The sequence below is a fragment of the Phalaenopsis equestris genome, unplaced genomic scaffold, assembly GCF_001263595.1.
Source record: "Phalaenopsis equestris unplaced genomic scaffold, ASM126359v1 Scaffold000096, whole genome shotgun sequence".
Taxonomy (NCBI): domain Eukaryota; kingdom Viridiplantae; phylum Streptophyta; class Magnoliopsida; order Asparagales; family Orchidaceae; genus Phalaenopsis; species Phalaenopsis equestris.
The window spans coordinates 1307595-1335052 of record NW_018164538.1 but is presented as its reverse complement, the minus strand read 5'-3'; the positions used below and the strand labels follow the sequence as shown (position 1 = coordinate 1335052).

The window sequence follows — 27458 nt, the reverse complement described above, 5'->3', positions numbered from 1 at the left end:
ACTCTTTGTCTCGCACATATCTAACAACAAATATATATATATATATATATATATATATATTATTTATTTATTTATTTTTTCTGACAGACCTATGGAAGATATTTCCAACGTTATTAACAAGTAAATAAATAATGGAGATGCGCGAGGGCCTAGCCACGTGCGAAGCACCACTATCACACACTTGGAAGAGTTGGTCCAACACAAAATATCTTCAAAATTTCAATTTTTCAACCAACGGGGCCACATATTTACGGCTACATTGCCCGTCAGTTGAATAAACAAAAAAATAAAAAAAATAGAAAAACATTTAAATAAATGCCACACAACTTACATGTATTTATATACTTAACATTTAAATTTCATATATAATTTTATGACATTAAACTATTATAAATAAAAATAGTAATTTGTAGATCTTAAATATATAAATAAATAAATAAAAAATTACATTTTTTATTTATGTAAATTTTCCTTTTTAGAAAAATCACCGGATTGAATGGCTGCCTTATGACGCGCTATCGTCCCTTTCACCTTCAGACTTTCTTTTGGCCACGCAGGAGCGAATCAGCCTATAGTGAGGAAAGAAAAAAAAACAAAAGAAAAGGAAAAGTCCCACAGATTTCCAAGAGGCACAAATCGGCATTTATTGTGTAGTTGGTTTTGTCTTTGCTTCTTTCTCCGGTTTCTTTCACCGTTTACTTTCTCGCAAAGCATCCATCTTTACTCTCCGCCCTTTCTCTAGTACTGTATATAGACAAAATCCGATCTTTCTTGCATCGATCAAGCATGGAATTCGTTAGTGAATCTCCTCTTCTTCCTTCTCCGCCCAGTGATGGAGCTGTCGGTGGTGGAAGGAGTGAAGGGGAAAGCTTCGTGGTTTCAGAGTTTATCGAGCGGCTCGTCGTCGCCATTATCACCTGCGTTTTCGCTATAGGTTGGTGAATTTCCCCTAATCATTTTATGAGTTTGATAGCTTATTTCCGATTGATAGAAGAATCGTTTTTTTTTTATGTTGGGATTTGAAGTTTTGTAGTTCTGATTCATGCTTTCTACTTTTTAATGGCAAAAAATGATTTTGCCCACGAGCTGTATGGTGAAATTCCCCGGCGATTAAGTTTCGGTGAAAAGAAAATGTAATTTTTTTAATTTTTGGTGCAGTGGGAACCCCCATCGGCGCTGTTACTGGAGCAGTGATCGGCATTGCGACAGAGACAGGATTATTCAGAGGAGCTGGAATTGGAGCCATTTCTGGGGCTGTCTTCTCTGTTGAGGCCGTTGAATCCTCTGTAGCCCTCTGGCATTCCAGTGATTCAGGGATTTGGAGTATCCTCTATGTGGTAAGTCAGAACCATAGAAAGTGTTACAACCTTCAAAAAAATATGAAATTTGATTATTCAACATTGTTCATTACACCTTTTAATAAATCTCCTCTTGTAATCTGCCAAAATCCATCTCTTTCTTCTTCTTTGTCTTGCAGTTTGACATAATATGCAGCCTTTTGAGTGGTAGAATTGTGCGGGAGAAGGTTGGTCCTGCAGTGCTGAGCGCAGTACAGAGCCAGGTTCCAGTTGAACTGAACTTAACTGAACTGTACAAGTTATATGAAACACTTATTTCAATCCTTATGAACATTTTGAGTATTAATTTCATGCAGATGAGTGCTTTAGAGTCTGTTTATGCTGAGGCTCCCGATATCTTCGAAACCGGAGGCACTCGCGGCATGTCGAAGGATTCCGTTGAATCTCTTCCAAAGCTTAAAATGTCTTCAGATAACATAATGGATTGCTCAGGAGAGAGGATTTGCTGTTCTGTGTGCTTGCAGGTTTCTACAATTCTATAACATGAAAATTTTTTATTTTCATCCGTAGTTTTTTTCTGAAATTTTGTCTCTGAACCTTCTTTAGGACATTCAAGTAGGTGAAACAGCAAGGAGTTTACCATATTGTCAACATGTGTTCCACTTACCTTGCATTGATAGCTGGCTATTCAGGCATGGTTCTTGCCCTCTATGCAGGAGAGATATGTAGATTCTTCTGATTTTTCTTCTTTTTTGGTGTTAAAAACTTCACCTTTTCTTCTTCTTCTTCTTCTTCTTCTTCTTCTTGTACATCTAGATCTTTGTCAGTTGTATTATCCTTTGAAGAATCCATGGATGTTTCTGGGAGCAGTTTTAGGTGATTTTGAGAGACTGTTTTCATGGAGATCTTTGTATAAGTCTTTAGCTACTTCATAAACCTTCTTCCTTTAACATGAAAATATATGATGTTAATATGTTTAAAACATTGATGCAATTAGTCTGAACTTACTGTTGGCATGTTAAATTTGCATTTCTGCAAACTGCTTTGGTTTTTCTGAAAATTTTCTTAGGGGACTGGAATTTTTAAGTGCGTTTATGTTTGTTTTTGGTCCCCCATTGTGCTGGTCCTCCATGATTTTTCCTTCTGGTTATGTTTGGATAAACATCTACTCTGTCAATGACAATTTTTTTTTTTATCACCATGGATTCAACCATCTTCAGGAGTGGTTAAATGTCGGCTGGTTGATATGATTTTTAATATCTGGTGTATAATAATATATTCTAGATGCAGAAAGTGTTTACTCCATAATGGTTTATTTCAGTTATTTTAATGATTGTGGTTGGTCATGCTTGCATTTTTGCTACTATGTAAAATTTAAGACTTCTTAGATTTCTCAAATCAGGACATGACATTTGGTGTATTTATGTTATTTTAAAAGTTGCAATTGATTTTGCATGTTACTGGCTTTACTTGATATGTTTGTTTTGGACTATGCTGTGCTGTTAAAACCAAGAACTAGTATATGTGTTATATTTAAAAATAGGAAGATTTACATACATACCACAGAATTCATATATATTTACATATCGAAAACTTAAAACTTAAATTTTTACATAGATGTCATGTTACCTATGCATGTAAAGATATATTTTACTTCATGGTACTTTTTTTTAGTGATATGAAAGATTTGGGTGGTGTAAATGTAAAAATTAAAGTTATAAGTATCAATTGTGTGCTATGTTTGTAAATGCCTCTTAAAAATATTATGCTTGTTGTTGAATGTTTTTGAAAGTTTTCATTTTGGTCCAATCATATACTGCATGTTTGATTATTAGGCAAGTTTTTTACCCAGAGCTTTCCCTATAGATGAAAATATGGATTTGACTGTTAAAATGTGATGATAGACCCTATTTTTCGAAAAATTATTCCATACGGGTACTGCAAGCAGCGATGCATGCGGTGTCTGATCTCGACCGTCTATCATCGTAAGAAATTTTTGGGCATGTAAAAGCAAATTTACAGTGTTGTTACTCAGTCGAATGATCAAAATAGTGATATTTATGATTTGATGTTATAATTAAATTCTCGAGCCTTAATAAACATATGAATAATTAAATTTTTATAAGTTTTGTTTTTGCTAGGAAGCTATCTGAATACTACTTTAATAGGTTGTTTTTGAATAAATTATATAATTTCCTGTAATTTTCATTATCTAATAAATTATTCATATTGGTCAACAATAAGTAGATAGCTGAAAGCAATGTTTACCAGATGCTAGTTTCTGTAATGAAAATATACTCAGAATCAAACAAAATAATTGTTATAATGTTTCTGCAATTTATTTTTGGAGCCTAACGTACATATCACTCAACTCCTACATATTTACATATTTAACACCTAAACTTCATTATTTTACATCATACCTCTTTACCTATGCATGAGAAGATATAATGTCAACAAGTTTGAATTATTAGATATGTAAATATATAATTATTGGGTGGTGTTTATGTAATTGTCTCTTAATTTTTTTGGAACTTTATTTTGATTTGAATATTGAATTATTTGATGCGGTCAAGGATTCCATTACCGTTTCCCTGACCGTTAACTAGATAAAAAATTAAAATAAAAATTAAAAAAAAAACTCGAAACGAAACTATATGTACATGCTATTAAATGAATATTTAATCTGATCACTGAGGCAGCTTTTTTTAATTTAATCAGTTTTTTTTAATTTAATCATTAAAATATTTATTTCTATTATTATAAAAATTATTATTATTATTATTATGAAGTAGTAGCCTGCCATTCGTCATCAATGACTCCCTGAACTTGACTGAACTTGGGAAAAATATTACACCATGACTCATAACGTAGTGCTACATTCGGAGTCTACTGATATACAGACACGTGGAGGTGACAGAAAAATAAAAAAAATCGTTTTAATGCGGGGGAATATTACTCTCGTCTTATTTCGCATTATTCAAATATTATTGTGGTGATATTCATGCGTTATTGTGTTTTGGGAATACTCCAAGTGGTATAATAACACAATAACATATCAATACCACCACAATAATACATTAATAATGCAAAATAACATAGGAGAAATATTTTCCCGTGTTACCAGGCTGGATCATTGAAAAGCGCACGCATTTCCTTGAAGCCACGTGTCCACATATCAGTGGACTCCGAACGTAGCTCTACGTTAGTAGTTCCGATGTAATATTTTTCCCCGAACTTGATTGATTTTTTTTAAAGTTTGAGATGAGCAACATAAGCACGCTATTTGCTGAAATCCTAGAGATGTTGTGCTCTGAATGATCTGTTTAATATTTTATTGATTATAAGGTCAAATTTCATGAGATCATGATTGTGATGTATTATGTGTTTTTTTATGACCTGCAAAAGGCAAATAATTCATTAATGTATTCCTTGCCTGTATTATTGAGCTAAGAATTCATCAAATTACATTTGTTATTAATTGTTATAAAATTATAGATTCAAGCTTTCTATAACAAGCTTGGTATTATTAGTTCCTTTATTCGTTAGAATATTTAGGTTTCTCAATTTCATAGTCTACATTAAATATTATGCATTGTAATCCTATGTGAAGCAAACTTATGTATTGACCCATATTTAGAGACAAAAGCTTTTATCCCTTATATGGAGATTCTAATTTATCTAATATACCATGTAGAGAATATTATTTGCTATATTGGTTTATATCTAAAGTTATTTTTAAATGTGTATTAATTTATGATATCTAGAATTTTATAATGCAATAGTGTTGGGAATAAAATATATTCTTACCACACTGTCAAATGAAAAACATGATATTGATGAATACTCTCTCTATATTTTAAATATAATTTGTATGGTCAAACAATTGTAATTTGATGTTCTGAATAAGCTGCCCCAAACAACAAGTCAGCTTATTCTGATAATCTGCAGATTACCAGATTGTCAGAATAATCTGTTTATCAGCAGATTATAAATAATCAACAACAGCCTCAAACATGTCCTAAGTCTTACTTTGTTACTTTGGCTATTAATAATTAAGTCCTATTTAGTCTTTTTATGCAAAGGTGAGGTGGGTATGCATGTAAAAATTGAACTTTAGGTGTATATATATGTAAATCTTCCAAATAGTTACATCTTTCATATCTTATAGCAACAATTAACTCAAGATATAGCATAAGCAATGCCCAAATAATTTACTGAATAACAATATATTTAACCTTGCTAAATGTACAGTAGCCATAAAGAGCATGATTTATTTATATTAAATTACCTTGTGAATTTATTGCAGAAAAAAATCGGAAAATGGAGCCTGTGCCCTCAACTCATTCAACCTTCTGTTCAGTTCCCTTAGTGTTTCTATGTGTGGTTCATCATCCTCAACTGGGATTATTCTGGCAAATTCTCCAGCACCCAAGTAATCAACTACTTGGTTTGCAGCTTCAAGCCCAGTAACAACAGCTTTCTCCTGCAGTGAAAAAACAAAATAGATTTCACATATAAATATCTCAAAACAAATTTTGTCATACACATTCAGCATAAATTTGCTAAATGGCTGAAATTGTCATGAGAAAAATAGAATTTTAAGAAGTTGGGAGGAAAAATTCTTTTGCAGTGACATCATGTAAGGTTGGATTGTGAAAAATCTCATTCTTATTATAAAAGTTTAGAAATACATTAACGATCAATAAAATAATATTCGCGAAGAACAAGTCCAAAACACGCCCTACTTTGACTCACTTTTGCGCAAGAGCCATGGCGAGTAATTATCCAATCACCAGCCATAAACAAATTTTGAAAAGAAGTGGACCCCTTCATCATGTATTTGTATGAACCTGCAATCAGCATTACATTGATAAATTTGTAAAGTTCAAAATTTATTTGATGCCCTATTTTGTACCCTCATGTATAGAATCTAAAATCAATATATTTGTTGGGATTTTCTTAGAAAAATAGAGATGTAGAAAGCAATTATAAAGTACATAAAAGTAACAAATGCTAAATAACAACCAAAATCTTTCAGAAAATTAAAACGTTGACATAGGCACAGCAAGCATAAATAACAACATAAAAGAAATCAACATAACAAATATGAACAAAATTTATTGCAGGAGATACAAGGAAAATGAAAAAATATTACTGAAAACAAGGTTACTACAAGATAAAAATGTGACAAATGCTACCATGAGAGACCTGAAGGCAACGATTACATATCTAACAACTAAATTACACTTTTTTACATTTATAACATCAAAAGCACATAAAAAATACCACTATTTTAACTTTTAAAAAGTGAAGAACAGCTTTTCATGCATAGGTAAAATGACATATATGCAAAAATTGAAGTTTAGGTGAAAGATATGTATATACATAGGAATTGAGAGGTATGCATGTAAATTTTTCTAAGAATAATTTTGGCATGACCAAAGAGTTTCTGATTACAGTTGTGGTAGAAAACATAATTCTATTAGGTGAAATTTTTGGTAAAAATAGTAAATGATATAATAGTAGAGCGATTTAGATGAGAAAGGCTTAGGGTTACCATGAAAAATACAGTATATGGTATTGTGGAGTGAAATTAATAATTATCAATCTATGTTACTGAAGATCAACTTATACCTATATTAGACTTAAGTATATTGGATCTATTATAAAATAAAATGAAGATACACAATTGAGGATATAATTTTAAAATTTAAAATTGAGTGGTTGAGATAGAGAAGGTTCTCCAAACACTACTAATAAAAGAATAGCATGTAGACCAAAGAAACTTTAAAAAATTATAATTAGACAAATTGTACTGTGCAAATATGATTTTTGCATGAAAACGAAATCATTGTAGTCATCTTATAATAAACCAGCTTAAGTTTAGAAAGAATACCTGGAAAGAAATGAGTTGCAGATTTTGGGAATCTGGAAACTATTTGCTGAATCACAATGGCTTCTTGAAATTCTTTGATGCATCTAGAAAGGTATGATATCAGCTTTGCAACAATTTGCTCATCTTTTAAAGGCAATAGCTGGTTGGCATAATACTGCATAAGAGGATTAGATATCTAAATAATGGCTGGACTATTCAACAATCACAAATCAGGTCACATTTGGTTGCTTGAAGTTAGAAGCCATATGATGCAGCACAAAAAATTAGGGTTATATTAACTTGTAAATTTTAGAAGTTATTTAAATTTATTAATCTTTTTTATTTTTAATTTTTTGAAGAAGGATGAATTATTATTTTGGATGATGCAAGGTTTAACTTGAAATTATTATATAAGTTTAGTATTTGGATAAGATAATACTTGTTTGACGAAGGACAAAAAATTTAAATTAAAATTAAGATGTGAAATTTTAGAATTTATTTTGATTTATTAGGCTTTTCTGTTTCTCCCCTTTTTTTTCCTTTTGTCAGAAGGATGAAGTAGCCTTTTGGATTATGTAAGGTTCAAATCAGAATTATCATATAAGATTAGCTTTCAGATAAGATCATATTTAACTTTTGTTTGTAACCTTATTTTTATAAATAGGGGATGATGAATGAGATTAAAATTAAAACTTACGTGTTAATGTTTGATGCATCTTCAAAAAATTTTAAGCATTCAACAGGAATCTCGAGGAATTTTTAAACTACAAACGTTCTAAATTCAAATTCAAGATCATCCAAGATCCCGATCTCAGCAAGTTTATAGTTAAATTGACTGTCTCGATAAGACAAACTCAATGATACACAGTTGGTTCAATCCGAGCCCAAACAACTTCAAATTCAAGATCATCCAAGACCCCGATCTCAGCAAGTTTATAGTTAAATTAACTGTCTCGATAAGACAAACCTAATGATACACAGTTGGTTCAATCCGAGCCCAAACAATTCCAAATTAAATCATTGAAGAATATTTGGAGGCTTTGGACTATCAATTGAATTGTCAAATGAACTCCAAATTTGACATATTTGTAACCAATTTAAGCGTCTCGATGAGGGTAATCCAACGAGTCTAAGATCACTCAATTTCAATATTATTAAGGCACTTAAATCATTAAAAAACACTATGATCAAGAGGATCAATATGCGTGGTTCTATAATCGCTCCCCAGAGGCTATATATACACCTCCTCTCTTCACTTGTAGGAGGGAAAAAAGTCAAATTCTAGAGTCTATTCTGAAGTGAAGACCCAACGGTAGCTTACAAGCTTCATAGCAACTAGCTACGGTCAACCATCACCGACCGTCACCATCTGTTGCCACTGACCACCGAACACTGACGACCGTTGTAGCCAATGTCGCTTATTCCTAACATCGGTATTTCTCTTTACATTGCATGCTGACAAATGCTATCTCTGGTGTAAAATAGCCACCTTCTTCTCCTAGTTGTGAGAAAATGGTTTACACTTACACACTTATAATAAATTATCATAATTAGACTAGACCCCATGATTTTTTTCGCTCTCCGAATTTTTCCACATAAAATAAATCTTGTTTTCTCCTTCTTTTTCTATTACCTGTGTGCATGTTGGATCTTCATGCAACGCTCATATATTAGATAATCCATCTATAGCAGAAAACTTTTCAAGGCGCAAAAATGTTAATGAATCATTCAAACATCTCTATACTCTTATAATGATTTTATGCATGGTTACCTCAACTGTCAGAAAAATTCGAATTCTGCCACATATTCCAACCAATCTTGGATTGATGCTGGAAAGTTACAAGAATAATGAATGGCCAATATTGGCTCAACGTAAAACTTAAAAAAGCAAATTTTACATCTCACGATGCTTTGAAAATCAATTAACTTACTAGATTCCATCATTTCAAGCAACCAAACGAGCCCTTAGAGAAGTACATCACTAATGATTTGCAGGATTTCTTCCCTTAACATAAACTTTAAACAAAGGAATAGAACTCACAAATTCAGCCTCCAAAATGGTCGAAGTTTCATCTTGATATTCATCAAAGATCGAATTTAAGTCGAAGAATGTCCATGATGTTGAATTTTCATTCCCAAAACAAACATTGCTTGCTCGCGGAATCCTAACCTAGTTGCATTAAATGCAATATTTCATGAAGATAATTGCATGAAAAATGAATTGTTGTCACTGAAGAAATATTTGTGAGAATTTAAAAAAAGAGCAATGTATTCACCTTCCGGTCTAGCAATATTTTAACTTTGACAACATCAACCTCAGACAGATTGAGGACGTTCAGAAATTCCTGCCTTGACTGCAGCGCACAACTACATGTAAATCAATCACTGAACTTGGTGATTATATAGCTTTGAAAATCACTAAAAATTTCCTAAAAGGCACAATCAGAGCAAAGGGAGAAATAAAAAAAGAAAGGAGAAAAGTGTCAAAATCATTCCTTTACACTTTAAAGGGGGCCATTTGAATCCCAGAGTTTATAAAAATGTCAATTAAATCCCCATACTCTTTTAGTATGAGTTGAAATAGTCCAAATGAGGACTACTTCAGCAAAAAAATTCAGGGACTAATTAGCATGTTTATAAACTCTCAGACTAAAAGAACTACATGTAAATAGTTACAGGATTGTTTTGTCACTTTACTCGTATAGAAAGAAGAGTGAATTGATTCAACAATTCAAAAATTGTCAAAAAAAAACAAGAATTTTAACCTGTATAATTTATAAAAAGATTACTATCTCCATGTTTTACCTGCTGATAACAGTAGACTTAAGAGTAGAGATTCTAACAGCTAGAACAAATGCATCAGCCTCATAAACATCATTCCCACAGATTACTCCTGTAACGCCTCCAGAGCTTTTATTTACAATAAAATCTGTCATTTTTTTGTTTCCATGAAAATTACAGCCTTTTGATTTCAAAAAATCCCGCCATGGGTTAAAAATCTTCTCCTGAACTGTCCCACGACACCAGGCAACATCAAAGTTTTTCTATGAAAAGACAGAAGGGTAAATATGAGAAAGATGAGATCAGCAAGCTAACTACAATAGTATAATGATATTTGCAGAGTACCAAATAGCTAAAATGTCCTTCTCCCTACTAATATGATTATTGATGGAAAAAAAATTAACCTGATGTGAAAGAGCATAATAATAAAGCATTGAAAGGGCTGCAGCTGCACTACATTGCTCTGCAGGTGCAAGCAGTCCAGCCTCAATAAAAGGTAGAAATGCTTCTCGGTAAAGCCTTTCGGAGCAACCAAATTGTTTGAAAAGTTCCCTTGCAGTCACTGCCATAGAAATTTCCATAATTAAGAGGCTGTTTGGGATCCCTATTATTTTATGTTTTCTATTTTTTATTTTTATTTTGTTTTATTTATGTTTTGATTTGAAACAAAACATATTTGTTATTTTTTAATAAGATATGGTTATTTTTTAAAACACTTAAAAATTATTTTGAGTGTTTTTAAAAACATATTATATTATTTTTAGAAAAAAAAATTTTAAAACACGTAAAAACGAGGGATAACCAAACATAATTTTAGAATAAAAAAAATGAAATTGAAAACAAAAACAAAATGTAAAATTTATCCTAAACAAACCCTAAAGTTTAGAATGCTTCACTTTTGAACGTTTCATCAATTAAAAATGTTAAGAGTTTTGTTTCCTCACTTGCGTCATACTTTCTCCAAACAGCATCAGTGCCATCAAAGTCAATAACTGCATAAGCAGAGAACTTTTAGGTGTTCCAAAAATAAAAAGAAAGTTCAGCCAAGGAAACACTGATTATTTGTAATTTTAGAAATAATCAATGCTTTTATACCTGCTGCAATAAGCATAGTCGAAGCTAGGTGATCCGCTAAAGAGAGATGAGAAAACTGAAATATTTAGAAAAGTAAGACAAAAAAAAGGAGCAAAAAACAGCTTTCACCTAGTGATAAAGAAGGGAAGATTTACATGTGCATCACTCAATTATTATGTATTTACATATATAACACCTAAGCTTCAACTTTTACATACATGCCATCTTATTTATTCATGAAAAGGTGTATTTCGTTTTTTTAGAAGTAAAAATAGTGGCAATTTAGATGTGGTATAAAAGAACTGGATGGCATAAATGTAAAAATGAAATCTTAGACGTTAGATATATATATATATATATATATATATATATATACATACATACATAAGAAATGGAGTGATTTTTATGCAAATGACAAAAACAAATTGCATTAGAAAGAGGCCAACATGTGCAAGCATGCAAGAAATACTTGGGAGTATACTAGGGCTCCAAGAGGAGCAGGCAAGCGAGGTAGATCTTGAAATATAGGAAATTTAACCTGAAAAATAGATCCAAGCATGAGACTTTATAACTTTGTATAGCTGAAAAATGTGAAAAAATAATATAATGAAAGGCCCTCAGCATCCCCATTGGCCAAACCGCATCTTTGGGCTCGACTATATGAATCATACTTTGCCTTTCATTGGTGCCACAACTAACAGAACGATATAATAAATTTTATAGAAAAAACCAATAAATTACCTCCACGCCCTCTGAGGTGTAAAGTGAGGAACTAGTCCAATTGGTAAATGGTTGTAGGCCAAGCTCCTCCATAATAGAAAATATATTTCGATAGGGACTCCAGAAACCTGAAGACATGGAAGAATGCATCAATTAGTAGGCGGAACATCTGGTTCAGCTATAGGGGAGCCAGTTCAGCTATAGGGGAGCTGGTCCAGTAAGAAGACTGAAACGGCGGGCCAGCTCTCGGGCAGAAATTACCACCCTTCCCTCTTTCCTCCTATCTACCAATTATAATGTGTTGCTTGCCGATTTAGGGTTTAGTTCTGTTTTGTTTTCAGATTTCCGCCTCCATGCGTCTCCCTTTGCTAGGGTTGTATCCGAGATAAGTTAGTGCTTCGGCTATATCCTGCTTCGAGGTGAAGACTATCTCCTCGATTCCGTCCACACTTTACCTTCTCCCTGTTACAGCCGCCGGCCACCCTCTCCCCTCCTTTCTGATCCAACCGCTAGCCACCCTATCCCCCTCTTTTACTGTTCCAGCCGCAATCACCCCATCTCTCTCCTCCCAATCTAGCCGCAGACCTCCTATCCTCTCCCTCTCTTCCTGTTTCCAGTCGCCAACCACACAACAGCCTCGCCACCACCTCAACTTCTAGCCGCAAGACCTTCCACCATATCCCTCACTAATTTCCTAACCGACGGTCACCCCTCCCCTTCCCTGTATCCGACCTCCAGCCACTTGTTTCTTACCCTTCCATATATCAGCCACCAACCACCAAGCCATCACCGTCGTTGTCCCCGGATCTTCCTACCTGGCCCTAGCCGAACATTGATGTTGTTGTGTTTTCAATTTCCATGTGGGTCTTAACTGTACTCCGTTCTGTTTTGAGCGATAATATTTGCTTTCATTATGTGGTTTGGATTGAATTCCCACATCAATTTTTGGCTTATTTAGTAAATGAACTGAAAATTATTATTTGAGCTTCACTCATTTATTTAACGAATGGGTAAAACATGAGCAATTATGGTGCTAACACAAACATCAAAAGTGCTTATCAAGAGCAAATAACATTAACACACAAAGTACTAACATAGAAGATCAAACATTAAAAGAATACACAGAGATTTATATGGTTTAGATAGAATAAGCTTATATTCATAGGAGAAAAAAGATAATTAAATATTCAAATCTGCTAAAAAGAAGAAACAAAGATAAAGAAGAAAAGCAGCACGACAAAGCAATCTTCTCTAAAGTATGATTGACGTTACCATAAAAAGGAGAAGTTTTGAATCTTTTGCTATCTGCCAGAAGTTCATAATAACAGAAATTGAGAGTTACATTTGGCTTGCACCAAGATCTAATAAAGATAAACAAAGTTGCACAGCTCCATAAGACAATTTTTTTACACGAACAATAAAAAAATATACATTACTTCTAAATCGAGGTAAAATAGTAAATAACACAAAATAAGCTCATAATATGGTGCATCTCCTAAGCTATTAAATAGCTAGGTGCAGGAAAATAAATAAATAAAAATAACATGTAGTTTATGTGCTTTTATTATGCTACAACACAAAAAGGCACATATTTTATTTTTTTACTATTCTAGTTTATGTTTTTCTAATCAGTTTTTAAACTTAATTATCTTTCTTTTTTTTAAGCTTTGTTTAGACATATTAAAGCTTCATTTTATCTAACCACTTAAATTTTAATCACACTACTTAGGATTCCCAATTCACTGTAACTTTTGCTTCTCATAGAAATGAATACGGCAAGAACAATGGGAGTCTACTGCAACTCGGAATATATGGTTTATCAATCATTAAGCAACAGCTATTTTCATCAATCTAGAAGCGATCATCATCTTTATCTAAAAAATGCAAAATTGTAGTTTTAGTCGCCCAAAAAAATCATGAGTCTCTAGTATCTATAAGAAACAAGTTACGGGAGATCTAAATAAGGAATTTGGAGTCTTCAAAGCACGTAGAAAAAGCATTCCAACAAAAATATGAATAAAACTAGAAGCACTATACTCCCTTGTCCTTCACAATGCCTAACAACACCTTATTGAGATGCTCGTGCACTCCCTCTTATTATTAATAGTTATTTTATATGCTTTCCTTGTTCTATTACCATGCATTTAATTCCTCTACTGTACTTTAATTTTGTTGTTGTTTGATGCTTAGTTTTGTTCAATCTAATTTTGTTCATTTTTAGCATTATTGTGCTACTATATGATACTTGAATTTGTTAGAATAAAGTTGCTTGTGTTGTTCAATTTGTAAATCTATCATCTTCATCTAAGCATTCTTGTCATATTTCATTTTTAGCATTTTTATCTAATATTATACAAATTTATTTATTTCATATCCATGATAATTTTATTTTCTGAAATAATTATCTTTCATTACTTTCATGTATGTTGCAGTAATCTTATATCCTACTTATATGACCTTGATAGTGACTCTTTTCATCAGAATCGCTTCTATTATTGAATTATTAGTAAACTATTCATGATTTTTAATATCATGCACTATTAATAATGTATCTCATGTCGTATGCTATACACTATGGATTTATGAGACATTTGTGTTATAGTGGAATTTTTGCTATTGACAATTATGTTTTGAGATAACAACAGGCGCATCCTTCTCAACAAATGGAAAAGGCAAGAAAAATATGTAAGATAGTTTACTTTCTTTTGGAGCAGGAATAGTTGGCAATATAAATGAAGGACACCATGGCTTGATCAACAAAGGAAAATGAATGTGGGCTCCAAAAATTAATGACCGCTCCCACGGAACTCTACATTTTATTTTTAATAGCTTTGGATGGTCGAATTTTCAAAAGACGGATTGGATTGCAGATAAAACACTATCCAGAGATTCCACCCTAATTTAGCGAGGACATTTTAATCTGGGGTCGAGGTTTCCCATAGGCGCAAGCTCCTACGGTTAATTAACCCTCCCGATAATTGAAAAGCACTTTCGATTAAAATTGGTCATTAAGAATTGAATATTCAACATACAATAACAACATACTTAAAATTAAATTGAAGAATTTATCACTTGAAGCTTAAAGCGGAAGGTGAGGGAATGAAGACGAAAACCGATCAAAAACCCATGGTTCCATCATCCTGGGCAGTCGTGATCCCTGATCTACTTAGTCAGAGGAGTTAGTCGTCCCAACCTGATAAAATGATTCTTGTCAGCAGTCATGAGTTGTGTCATCCAATATATCCTTATTGATCTGGGGTAAATATTTGTCTAAGGAAAAAAATTTACGTCGGCCTTAGCTAACAGAAGGCTTTATGTCAATCAACTGTACCCTTATAATTCACAACTCAAATGATAGAAAAAAGTTGGGGGAACATACGGGCTGCGGCCGTGACCGTAATATAATGATGTCATTTGGAGGTAATCACTCAGTTAGAGTGTTCTGGTTGTAACCGCTATTTTGTGAAGCCTTTTGCAGTAAAACTATACGGATAGAGGACTCAGTCCACGTCTTTATTGGTGTGCAATAATTTTGATTGTGAATGTATTGATACATTTAATATGACATTCATTCTTTTTGGATTGAAGTAAATTAGAAGTTTGTTACCCTCGACAAACTGTTGCGGAGGGTAGATGGAATTCAGTTTTAGCTTTTAGTGATTGAATTTTGCTTACATATTAGTTGGTAATTTTGAAAAGCTTGATTTTAAAGATTAGCCCCTCCGGTTGCAATATTCTATCAACTCGGTCATAATCGGGGAATTGAACATTTAAAACTTGTATAATTGAAGGGGAATATTTAATTTTATTGGTTTAAGTTTTTCAATGTATGAGACCTGCCGACTTCTATCCTTATAGGTATAGGATCGGACTAGTGGGGTGATTTGAATTTGTAAATTCCTATTTTAGAATTTGATTGTTTTTTTTTTTTTTAATTACTAGACTCGTCAAATTACTAGACTCGTCAACTTAACTTCAGTCCTTGCAAAGAGGAGGATCAGGCTAGTGGCGTGGTTTGAACTTGTAAATTTATATTTTAGGATTTAGATATTTATTTCAAAATTACCAAACTCATCAACTCAAGTCCTTGCAAGGAGGAATATCAGAGTAGTTGGGTAGGACTTATGACCCTATCTTATAAACAAGACGACCCGATTAACCTTCGCAACATTCTCGAGCCGAGTATTTGAGAATTTTATACATTGTTTGGAGTACATGTGGGCATTTGAAAATATGTATATTTGATTTATTCATATAGATACCTTAAAGTATATATAACTAAAGAGTATCTCAAGTGGTACTTATCTAAGTCTTAAGAGTGAACTCATATTTAAAAAAATTTCATTTGACTTGGGAGAAAACCACGAGATTTTTATAAATTTTGAAATCATTCATAGCTTAAATTATTTGCACAAGTATATGATTTTAGGCTTTAAAAATGAACAGTCTTCAGTTCGCTAGCAGAAGAATTGTGAATCTGGTGACAGATTTGACATTAATTCTTCATTTTAACATTTGAAAATGACATTCATGTCTTAAACTTATCTTCAATTTATGATATTTAACATTTAAGTTAAGCTAAACGCCCAATTTACAGAATTTGATATTCAATATAAGTTTAATCCTCCCAATTCTCACATTTGAGCCATTTGTTAATTTAAGGAATTCAAACTTTCAACATTATTTACGAGTCTTTACAATCCAATTTCAAATATTAGTAGTATGATTATTGTTTAAAAAATGAATTAATTTAATTTTTAACCATTTTAAAAGTTAACAAAGTCCAAATCTTAAATTATTTTACAAGTGCAAGATCGTCAGAAATTTCGGCAGCTTCCCAGCGTCGTCTTCAGTTAGGGGGTTGCATTAGGATGCCTGCCTACCTGCCGGCCCAACTGTCTATAAGATGCGTTGGGAGAGATCTTTTAATCCACCGATCTATGACGCGTATGGATCTTCACTACCTTAGACTCCTCATTGATCAATTCATCATTTTCTGTATCAGAAGCTGGAATCAGAGCTTCCTCCCCTGGTAATGCTTTGTACATTTTTTTTCTCTTCTTCTGTTTTTAATTGCCTAAACCTTTCTCCACTCCTCTCAGAATGCTTTGCTTCTCCAGCACTAATGATGCCACCTACAACTTGACTTACTATAGGCTTAGCACCACTCAATTTTCTCAGCCACAATTGCTGTGCTGTGCTCAGAATATTGTTTGTAAGCCAACAAAATGATATTTCTGATGGGGCAGACAACGAAAAGAAACCAATAACCAGAGGAAGAAACTTGAAAATGAGAAGTGTATTCTTTGGTGGCTTCATAATTTCCAAGGACACATACTGAGAAACAATAAATAGTGCAGGGAGTACAATATATGGTGCTGTGTCAGACCAGCAAATGGGTGGATGTCCATCCACAAAAGGTATAAGCCAAGAGATTCCAAAACCATTCTGTCGAGCAGCTATTGTTGTTGGACCTCCCAAAGACGGAATCCACAAAATAAATAAATAAATAAATAAATAAATCCTTCTGTCAGCAAGCCCTCATTTGCTACATTTGATAGAGCTTGATACAAGCCAATCCACAATGGTATTGTCACCAAAGTTGATAAACATCCAGCTTATGGATTCACCCCAGCCTGCTTGTGCAACCGGGCTGTCTCAAGCTGTATTCTTTCCTGTTTTCCAGCATATCTTTCTTGGATTGCCGTGATCTTAGGTTGTAAATTTTGCATAGCCAATGCTGATTCCACCTGCTTCTTAGTCAGAGGAAAGGATGCCACCTGCACAATTTCAGTGAGCAAGATGATTGCAAATCCATAGGCATACGGCACATGTACAGCCGAAAGCCCATCCTTCAGAACCTTGAGAACAAGTTTGTGATAAAACCAAACCAACCCCGTTCTTCTAAGCCGCCGGAGTATTTGTCGTGTCAGATGTAGAAGGATCCATGGCCACAACAGTGTCCGCCAACGTGAAGAGCAATCCCTCCATCCTCAAAGAAATTCGCCCCAAATCTAAAAGGGAATCAAACCCGTTAGGTTGAAGGAACTCCCCGAGGCTCATCCAAATCCTAGCGCCCGCTCGCCGGGGCCTTGAAAGGGGAACCCTTTGCCTTCCATGGCGAAGATGGGGTGTTAAGGGAGTAGCGAGGAAGTACACAGGAGAGATAGCTAGGGATTTCTCCATTGGGGGAGTTACCGTTTTCTTCTAGGATTTTGCTTCCCAGAGAGCGAAAGCAGGTAGGAAGTGACAGGAGGGCGTTGCCGCTTCACTCTAAGGCTAGAGTGGGCTTTTTTTCATGCCCTTTCAAGTTCTCATTGTTTGACTAGGAAGTAGGGTGCCATTAGGCAATGCTGTTCGACGAAGATTTTCTTCTCATGAGAAGGGAGAAGGCTTTCCTAGTTCTCATTCTTATAGGAAAGGAGATTAAGTGATTGGCGTAAGTAAAAATATCTGTTGTTGGCAAATGCTTAACATTGGAGAATGTTCCATGTTAGCATACGTCAATGAACATTAACCAATGATGAAGTTAGGAGGCTTTGAGAGACATATATCTGGCAAGTTCTTTAGCATCAAGGTGGTCAATTGGTGGATCTAAAAGCTGTCAAATCTTTGCATTCTCTACAATTTGATTGAGCTCCCCCAATTTAGAATGTAGAAAAATAAACGGAATTGAGGCTTATTCATATATTTTAAGAGGGTAATCATACGCTTATTTTGAATCATTTTGGAATATTCCGACTGCTTACCAATAGAAGATACACTAGACTTCACCATCACTTAGTACTTCATAAATTCACTTGATTCCATAAACACAACGTACTCAATGGATTAGAAATTTGCAATCGAATCATCCTGAAAAAGGTAAAAGTATATGAAGTTTATTGATACTAGAGGATGAAAGCAATTATCAACAATCTTGGTATGGATTTGCTCGTCTCAACAAGAACAATCAAATGGCACTGATAATTCGTTCATCAAATGCATATGCGAGTCAGGCAAATCAAATTTTGTGCTAGCAGAAATTATGACAACTCCTATCTTTTTTTATGGTCAAATATTTTCCTTCCTAAGAGCAATCAATCAAACGACAATTAATGATTTCTATAATTTGATTGGTTGTAATGATAAATTTCATCACAAATTGAGGACAGACATGGACTCATCATACCAAAAGGAATCTGTCAACGTTTGTAGTTAGGTATGTGCAAGAACTACGCTATATGCAAGTCACGAGGAGGAAAGAGGGATGGTCAATCCACTCAGTTTAATTAATTCGGGGCCCAAATGTGCTTAAAACCGTGCAACTTTTAGCATTGATGGAGTCATCTTATCGAAGTACATCCTCTTGACTATAAGTTCATTAGAAATAAAAATGACTTCTATAACAATTCTCAAAGATTTTAAAATCAATTTTAACGGATTTTTTGTTATAAAAATTGCATAAAAAATTGTGCTAAATGAAGTTAACTTTGCAAACCATATCATTTTTCAAGGCAAATAAAATGAAGAATAATAAACAAAGAATATTTTATCTTAGAATCTGTCTATTTTAAATTTGTGTGAATCTTAACAAATGACCAAATCAAAATACCTCAACAAATAGCCAACTTGACTAAATAATATGGTAAAAAATTTAAATGTCCCCTATAACATCTCTACAAGCTAAGCTAAGGAACACCATGCAATCTAAATAAGTCCAAATGAAATTTAAAATATGAACTTAACACCCATAAAACCTTTTAAGCACACATGTGCATGAAGATAGAAATAACAATGCTGAAAGTGAGTCTCCCACTAAATGTTTGTACCCTACTGGGATATATTATGCACATAAGATCAGTCCACCTGATCGTCTTCAATATATAGTTTTCCCCTCAACATACGCTTTTCTTTGTTCCAAAAGCTAACTTGCAAGCAAGAACGTAACATTTGCCTATTTCTTTATATCATGTTGTGATAATATAAAAGTTGATGAAATTAAAGCAAATTTATTCAAAGTTGTGCCATCCAATAAAGAAGGCCCACCAACTCTCCTCACTTTCATGATAAACAACACACCCTAACAATATTTTAGGGCTTTAACATCGCTTGAGAAATTATCTCTTGATTCACTTAGAGTACTCAAATAGAAAAGCCTCTTCAAGATCTGGCAGATAATTGACTTATACCAATATTCTATTACTACAATATTGCATGCATAGCTTCATAGTATTCAAACCACCGTTTTTGTATACTAAACTATTTATGATACAAACATAGACATTAGCACATGACCAACAAGTAACAAATAAATTCGTAGAGAACACATATGGTATGAAGAAAGCAAATCTAGAATTCAAAATTCATTTCATTTAGCCACCAAAAGAACATCTAATTCTGCATCTAACCAATGTATAATGACATTAGAATATGTTGATTGGTCCTTACAATTGCCATTAGCATGGTGCTCCTTTCTCATTAAAGCTACATAATCTCTCTCAATATGTCTTTTTTTTTCATAATACTAATTTTTTCTATGATCACAAGCAAACTATTCCCAAAGAAACTTCATTAACTAACAATCTCTTAACCTTTATTTCCTATATTGCACCAACAAGCTTAGCAATCACAACTTTAAAAAAAGTAAAATTTTCACAACCTTTAAGCTTATTATATCTTTAACATACAATACATTATCACTAAAATGATTTATAGAGAAATAAATACCAAGTTAGTAACAAAGTTTGATCCTTCTCATTAGTCATCATATCAATATTCCTTACATCTCTCACAATAGAAACAAACTCATAAGGTGATTTAACGGGTGTATCTTCTTGTATGTGAAGCAAATATAATCATTGCTTTCAACAATAATTGTGGAAGAGTTTTTGTTCATATAGAAAGGCACCAAATTGAGATACAACGCGCCACATTATTTCTATAAAGATCTTCGGCATGGCCTTACCCACTAAGCAAAATCAGATTGCCAAAAGACCCTATTTCATTTATCTTCACTCAAAAGTTAAAATGAATTTGAACACCACAAGTTCCTTTGCAAGTCCCTAATGGATTAACACAACAAGCAACGTGACCCTCCTACGTGCAAAATTCTTTGGCCATAAAACTTCTATAAATTATATCATATGGATATCATACTCCAAAAAAGCTCTGGTAGCAGTTATTTAAAAAAGAACTCAATTTTATGTAGAAGCTCTAATAAAAAAAATAATAATGAATAAGAAAAGTAATAATAAAAGAGACAGTACCACAAGAAAGCAACATTTTATGGGTCCTGCTAATAATAAAAGAGACAACGCCACATGAAAGTATGTTTATTTCCTAAAAAAATGAAATTGAAATTTATTTGCTATATGAAGCCAAATTTGTAAAAATAAAAAAAGCAAAAAGACGTCATTTTTCAAATTTATGTACACCCATTCTATCACAAAATAGAAGCCACAAACCTCTTTATGAAAATAAAAAGAAAATAACAGGAGAGATTATAAAAAAAAAACAAATTAATGTAACTAATATTAAAAAGTACTCATTAAAGTTTTCCAAAAGAGTACCATCTCGCAAGTGAATGTACTCATCTCAAAATTCAAGCATAATCATAACTGCATTGCATCGAGATAGCACCAAACAATCTCATAATAACATTTCCATTTTTAAGGCTTCAAACCACGAAAGAAACCACAAAACCTCACACATAAACACACCAACATTTCTAATTAAAACTAATATCATCCAACCTCCTATTTTTATCCAAACACAATATCACTCATGAATTTCCCTCAAAACTAGAGCAAAAGCACTGCATGGAAAACAATCCAGTCATTGGTCACACACAATAATACAATGAACACCCCCCTTTTTCATTCATTTGATTCAATCCTTTTGCACCCCAATGCATTCGATATATTGATAGAGATTTAAAATGAGGTGACTTTAATCTAGTATTTGGTTTAAAATCATCTAAAATAATTAATTATGTGATATTCTTTTATCATAACACATGAACAACAATAACAACAAGAAGATTTTATCCCACTAAGTGGGGTCAGCTACATGAATCTTTTTTCTCCATTTTGTCCTATTAAGTGTCAAATTTTCATTTAATTCTAATAGATTAAGATCATTTTTATACAATATGCCCAAGTTCATTTAGGTCTACCTATGTTGTTCTTAACATAAGTTGAATCTAAAACATCTATTCTCCAAACTGGATCATCAAATGATCGATGTTTAATGTGATAAAACCATCTAAGACGACTTTCTCTAATCTTGTCTGCAACTGGAGCTACACTAACCCTTTCACAAATAGATTCATTTCACATTTCATCTCTAATTGTCTAGCCACTCATCCAACCAAGCATTCTCAACTCAACGACACTTAACTTTGTTTTATGCTTCTCTTTTAAAGGTCAACATTCTGCATCATAAAGCATTGCAGGTCTCACCAACATTTTATAAAATTCTCCTTTTAAGTCTAAGCGGTACTTCTTTATCACACAATAGGCCTAATGCATTTCTCCACTTCAACCAACCAACCTGAATTCTACTAATAACATCCCCGTTTATATCACCATCACTTTAAACAATAGAGTTGAGTTACCTAAAATGTTCACACCTTTTAATGATTGGATCACCCATAGTTACAACTCTTTCACTAGAGCTACTATTACTAAAATTAAATTCCACGTATTAGATTTTAGGTCTACTCAAATGAAGGCCTTTAGACTCCAATGTAGACCTCCAAAATTAAAGTTTTACCTGAACTTCTCTACTCTTATTCACCAAGGTACATCCTTCTATATATGTTCAGTAAGAGCATCCCTAACTAAAGCAAAAAGATATAGGCTTAAAACCAATCCCAGATGTAATCCAACATAAATAGAAATACTTGATCAATCCTCCTTTTGTTCGAGCACAAGTAACAGCTCTAGTATACATATCTTTAATCATATCAACGCCTTTCTTTTCTAGAACTCTTCCAAAGAACTTCTCTTAGAACCCTATCGTAAACTTTTTCTAAATCAATAAAAATCATAAGTACCCTCCTTAATCTCTTTGTACATCTCTATTAAACCTCTCAATAAATGTATAGCTTCCATAGTAGACTTTCCCGGCATAAATCCAAACTGATATGAGAAATCATTATACAAGCCTTTACCTATGTTCAAGTACCCTCTCCCATAATTTTAAAGTATGACACATCAACTTAATTCCTCTAGAATTTGTTCACTCTTATGCATCTCATTTATTCTTAAAAATAGGGACCAAACTACCCTTCCTCCCCTCATCTGGATTTTTTTAGTTTTTAAAATAATATTAAAGAGATTAATTTTTTTAGTTTTTAAATAAACTCTAAAATCTCCTAGATATGTTCACAATTCAATAGGGCTATCATCAGATCCTATTAATTTTTAATCCTTTGATTTTTTTAAGTCTCCTCAACTTCCTTTTTACTAATGAGACGGTAAAAATAAAAAAATTTACTATTACAAACAATATTAATATCACCAATGTGGATCGTATCTTCAGAAGCTTTGTTGAAAAGTTTATCAAAATAGCTCACCCGCCTACTATCATCAGATCCTATTAATTTTTAATCCTTTGATTTTTTTAAGTCTCCTCAACTTCCTTTTTACTAATGAGACGGTAAAAATAAAAAAATTTACTATTACAAACAATATTAATATCACCAATGTGGATCGTATCTTCAGAAGCTTTGTTGAAAAGTTTATCAAAATAGCTCACCCGCCTATGTTGAACATCTTTCTCTTAGAAAAATTATTTTTGATTTTCATCTGTAATACACTTTACTTAAATCAAATCTTTACCTTTATTTTTTTTTTATTAGTTTATACATATATTTTTCACCATCTTTAGTATTTAATCTATTATAAAGATCACTATATGCAAAATTCTTAACGTCACAAATTGTTCTCTAAACGGGCCACCTTATATTTTTCCTAGTTCTCTAAGCTCACATTTAAACCAATTTTTAGAACTTTTTATATTTTAACTTTTCACACAATATTATTCCACCACCAACTAATTTTATTTATAAAATTTTTTTATTTAAAAATTTTCTTTTGATTCTCCAAATACATTTATTGTCACTTGTTTAATAATGTTTTTTACTTTATCCGACATAGAATTAACTCTTCATGAACATTTCAAATGTTAAAATCTTGAAGTTTACTCACAAAAAATCATTTTTTTAAATGTCCTCATGTAACTCTATGACGATATTTTATTGTATTATTTCTCTTATAATTTTTTATCTTAAAATCTAGAATTAATAGTCGATGATGAGTACTTAAATTTTCACTTGGAATGGTTGTACAATCTTTACATTCTAGATAACCTCTTATTTCTCATTAAAAAAAATATCAATTTGTGTTTTATTAGATCCGTTCTTATATGCTTATCTCTTTTCTTAAGTAAAGTGTTAGCAATAAAAAAATTATAAGCTAAAACAAAATATAATATGATTATACATTCTTCACTAATCATTTCAAAACCATAACGACCAAAATATTTCTTAAATCTTCTACCGCTTTTCCAACATGTCCATTTAAATCTCTTAAAATAAAAATTCTTTATTCAAGATGTATCATTAGTATTCATTCTTCTAGGTCATTACAAATTTCTCTCGTGAAAGTATATCTAAACCTTCTTGAGAAGCATAAACACGTATAACATTAAAAATCTTAGTATCAATAATAATATTCAAGGTTATAATTCTATCTATAATTATATTAACTTTTAAAACATCATTTTTCAAGCTCTCACATATGATTACATCTACACTATTTCTAGTGCGACTAATATCTGAATGTCAAATTTTAAAGCTTATACTATCAATCTCCTTAGTTTTTTTCTTCAACTCATTCAATTTCTTAAATGCATAAGATATTTATCTTCCTATGAATCAATTTCTTAAATGCATATGATATTTATCTTCCTATGAACCATAATATCTATTAATTTCATTAATTTACTTTTCATAGTATTTATATTCCAAAATAATATCCTAATATTACTTTTATGGACTAACTTTTTTGCCCGCATCCGTCTATAATGTGAAAATCCTTGAATGCTATTCGCCGACCCTTAGTGGGATTGTTGCCCCCGATACTCTTAAGTTGTCAGTTCATAGTATTTATATTCCAAAATAATATCCTAATATTACTTTTATGGACTAACTTTTTTGCCCGCATCCGTCTATAATGTGAAAATCCTTGCTTATTTAACACTACATCGGGTGACCCAGCCACCGGTGTAGTGGCCCTTGCACGCTTTTCACTATATTTAGGTCAAACAACGCGTCACATTCAGGGGATGTCCTAACATTTACACAATGATTTAAAGGATTTATATCATGATTTTTCGACAAAAAATTTCTTCTCCGTCGACTACCTCTTTTCACATCCAGAACTTGGGACCCGATAATGGCATATCTTAATAAATAACCATAAATTTTACATGTGAGCATATCTTAATAAATTATTGAGTCAAAATATCCTAAATTAAACCAAGATGTCATATGCAATATTGTCTATAGGCAAATAAGTAGCACATTATAGATTGAAGGTTTTACAAATTTGAAATAAGATGGAATAGTTGACTTGCTAAAGTTACTAAGATAACATAAAAAATTGGGACAAGGGATGAAAAGAAAAGTCCAATTTGCATCAAATTGAAAAGTTTTTGGAGTGCCCCGAAGATTAAATCTTGTAAACATATCCAACATATCATGTAGACAAAAAAGCTAACGTAACATAAAAAAAAATTAATAAAATTACACATTAAAGAGTTATTTGGTCGCCAAATTTAAGCAAGATTTAGTTAAGGTTCAAGTTTTATTTGTCCAAAAAAAAAAAGTATTGAGATGGTTGAATCCTATTTTTGCACCCTTTTCTCCCATTCATTTGAAAGTTTAACAGTTAAGAGAATGTCATGCCAATCAATTTTGAAGATTTAATACCCTGAGATTCACAAAATATGAAATTACAAGTTTTACTAAACTCTACTTGAATTAAATCCTACTTGTAGTTAAACAAACCCTAATCTTTCCCACCGGCACTTAATCCCATCTTTCCATTACTCTAACCTTTCTACTTTTACGATCAATGAAACATCCAATTCCGTTGGCTTTGAATAGCACCAACAAGCATAGAAAAGCAGCTAACCTCGGAGGGTTACTTCCTCGGCTGGAAAGCTCCGAGCGTCAATAATGGTGACATCAATACCCTGGAAGTAATAAAGAATACATATCAAACAACATGAATGACTTTGCTTTTATTTCGCACACACAGACCTGCTTGCAAAGGTGGTGGGCTGAAGCGAGGCCGGCCCAGCCGGCACCGATAACCACCACTTTCTTCCGGAGATTGTTTGGGTTGGCTGCTTCCGCTCTGCACAGAAACCCATCTCTCCGAATTAGATGAGGTAAGCTGGCGGCGGTGGCGACACTATATGTCGGCGCGGCCCACATTGCTTTCCGCTGGCGACCTTCCGCTACACTTCTGAAATCCACTTTTTCTTTACCTCATAAACCCCACTTTCATCTTCCTCCTTTGAGATCATTTGTGGTCTAGATCTGGATAGCATTTCGTGCCTCCCTATTACATTAGCACTCCAACTCCCGAATGCATTCAGTCCAATCCAATGGTGAAGTGGAGCACCACTTAACCCTGTTAAGTTCTACCGTTTTGCTCTACGGCCCACTGGACACATCACACAAGTTATTGGACCCCGAATGCAAATTAAGTTAGGAGTCCTCATCTAATATTTTCTCGCATTTCATTGGGCTTCTGCATCCCTTGTTGGACAACAACAAGTGCCGGATTTTTCAAACATCTATCAATATATGACATGACATTATATGAATATGACGTAGATCACACGATGCCATAAAATAACAATGTTATTCATGTCATCATCCATATGTTAGATTTACTGAACGAAATATTTTCTTCTTCTGAATTTTAATAATATTCATGGCATACACAAAACGAAATATTTTCTTCTGAATTTTAATAATATTCATGGCATACACAAACTCTAATTCTAGGATTGAATTATTTATTTGTCTTTAAGAATATCATTTTAGAAGATTTTATATATATACCACACAATTTCTATGCATTTTTTATATCTAACACCATATTTTTAAATTTTTACATTTATGCTATTTTATGTTTGCATTAAAAGATTTTTATAAGTTAATAATGATAATTTTAATGTGATATGAAAAATTTGAGTGTTATATATACAGTTGTTGCGTGCCAGAAATTTGTGGTGACAGGATGATATTGTAACATCTTTGTGCTGCACTCAGATCCAAGACACACAAAGATAATAGAAAAGTAGTAGTCGAGACATCGATATTTTTTACATAAAAATATTCTGGGAATCGAACAAAACTATAAGGTCTAGCCTAGTTAAAGCGATTCATTATGTAATTGTAAGTATATAGGCGTGTTCTTCTAGTAGGTCTTGGTTATAATTGCAATAGTTAGTCACAAAACTTATAGTTGAAAATTTTAATAGTAGTAGATGGTCAAAAAGGTCATCATTAGTGATTGTAATGACGTCAGTTGATCACATGCGTTGTAGTTGAAATATATAGCAGTAGTAGTTGGTCACATAAGTCTTAGTTGTGGATTCCAATTGCATCAATTGACCACAAAGATTGTAGTTGATGATTAGAC

At 32.8% G+C, this 27458-nt stretch overlaps 2 protein-coding genes and 1 pseudogene across 6 annotated transcripts; 1 reads left to right on the top strand and 2 right to left on the bottom strand.

Moving 5' to 3' along the window:
• The first annotated feature begins 531 nt into the window (after window positions 1-531).
• On the top strand, window positions 532-2325 carry LOC110020432 (NEP1-interacting protein 1-like). 2 transcript variants are annotated; one of them, XM_020718530.1, is made up of 5 exons: window positions 536-934; window positions 1159-1337; window positions 1478-1561; window positions 1655-1822; window positions 1905-2318. In XM_020718530.1, exons 1-5 carry the CDS (start codon window positions 787-789, stop codon window positions 2025-2027), a joined length of 702 nt encoding a protein of 233 aa, XP_020574189.1. In that variant the 5' UTR covers window positions 536-786; the 3' UTR covers window positions 2028-2318. The 2 variants fall into 2 exon arrangements, with proteins under 2 accessions (XP_020574188.1, XP_020574189.1); XM_020718529.1 differs by having other exon boundaries at window positions 532-934; window positions 1478-1822; window positions 1905-2325.
• A 3087-nt stretch (window positions 2326-5412) lies between these two features.
• On the bottom strand, window positions 5413-26396 carry LOC110020416 (phytoene dehydrogenase-like). 4 transcript variants are annotated; one of them, XM_020718508.1, is made up of 13 exons: window positions 26063-26396; window positions 25935-25995; window positions 11773-11879; window positions 11501-11569; window positions 11053-11107; window positions 10902-10949; window positions 10362-10519; window positions 9982-10220; window positions 9453-9543; window positions 9218-9346; window positions 7198-7372; window positions 6057-6151; window positions 5413-5784 (listed from the first exon to the last, which is right to left on the bottom strand). In XM_020718508.1, the coding sequence occupies exons 1-13, from the start codon at window positions 26237-26239 to the stop codon at window positions 5599-5601; spliced, it is 1590 nt and encodes a 529-aa protein (XP_020574167.1). In that variant the 5' UTR covers window positions 26240-26396; the 3' UTR covers window positions 5413-5598. The 4 variants fall into 4 exon arrangements, with proteins under 4 accessions (XP_020574167.1, XP_020574169.1, XP_020574168.1 ...); XM_020718510.1 differs by having other exon boundaries at window positions 7198-7336; XM_020718509.1 differs by having other exon boundaries at window positions 5414-5784; window positions 7198-7351.
• Window positions 16602-19236, bottom strand: LOC110020417 (annotated as a pseudogene).
• Window positions 26397-27458: the final 1062 nt, after the last annotated feature.

Coding starts and splice junctions, on each gene's coding strand:
- LOC110020432 (XM_020718529.1), top strand. CDS start 787: ATGGAATTCGTTAGTGAATCTCCTCTTCTTCCTTCTCCGCCCAGTGAT. Junction 935..1,158: donor CACCTGCGTTTTCGCTATAG/GTTGGTGAATTT, acceptor TTTTTGGTGCAG/TGGGAACCCCCATCGGCGCT. Junction 1,823..1,904: donor GCTGTTCTGTGTGCTTGCAG/GTTTCTACAATT, acceptor AACCTTCTTTAG/GACATTCAAGTAGGTGAAAC.
- LOC110020416 (XM_020718508.1), bottom strand. CDS start 26,239: ATGTGGGCCGCGCCGACATATAGTGTCGCCACCGCCGCCAGCTTACCT. Junction 11,880..25,934: donor CGAGGAAGTAACCCTCCGAG/GTTAGCTGCTTT, acceptor CCATGTCTTCAG/GTTTCTGGAGTCCCTATCGA. Junction 9,544..9,981: donor AAGTCTACTGTTATCAGCAG/GTAAAACATGGA, acceptor ATTTACATGTAG/TTGTGCGCTGCAGTCAAGGC.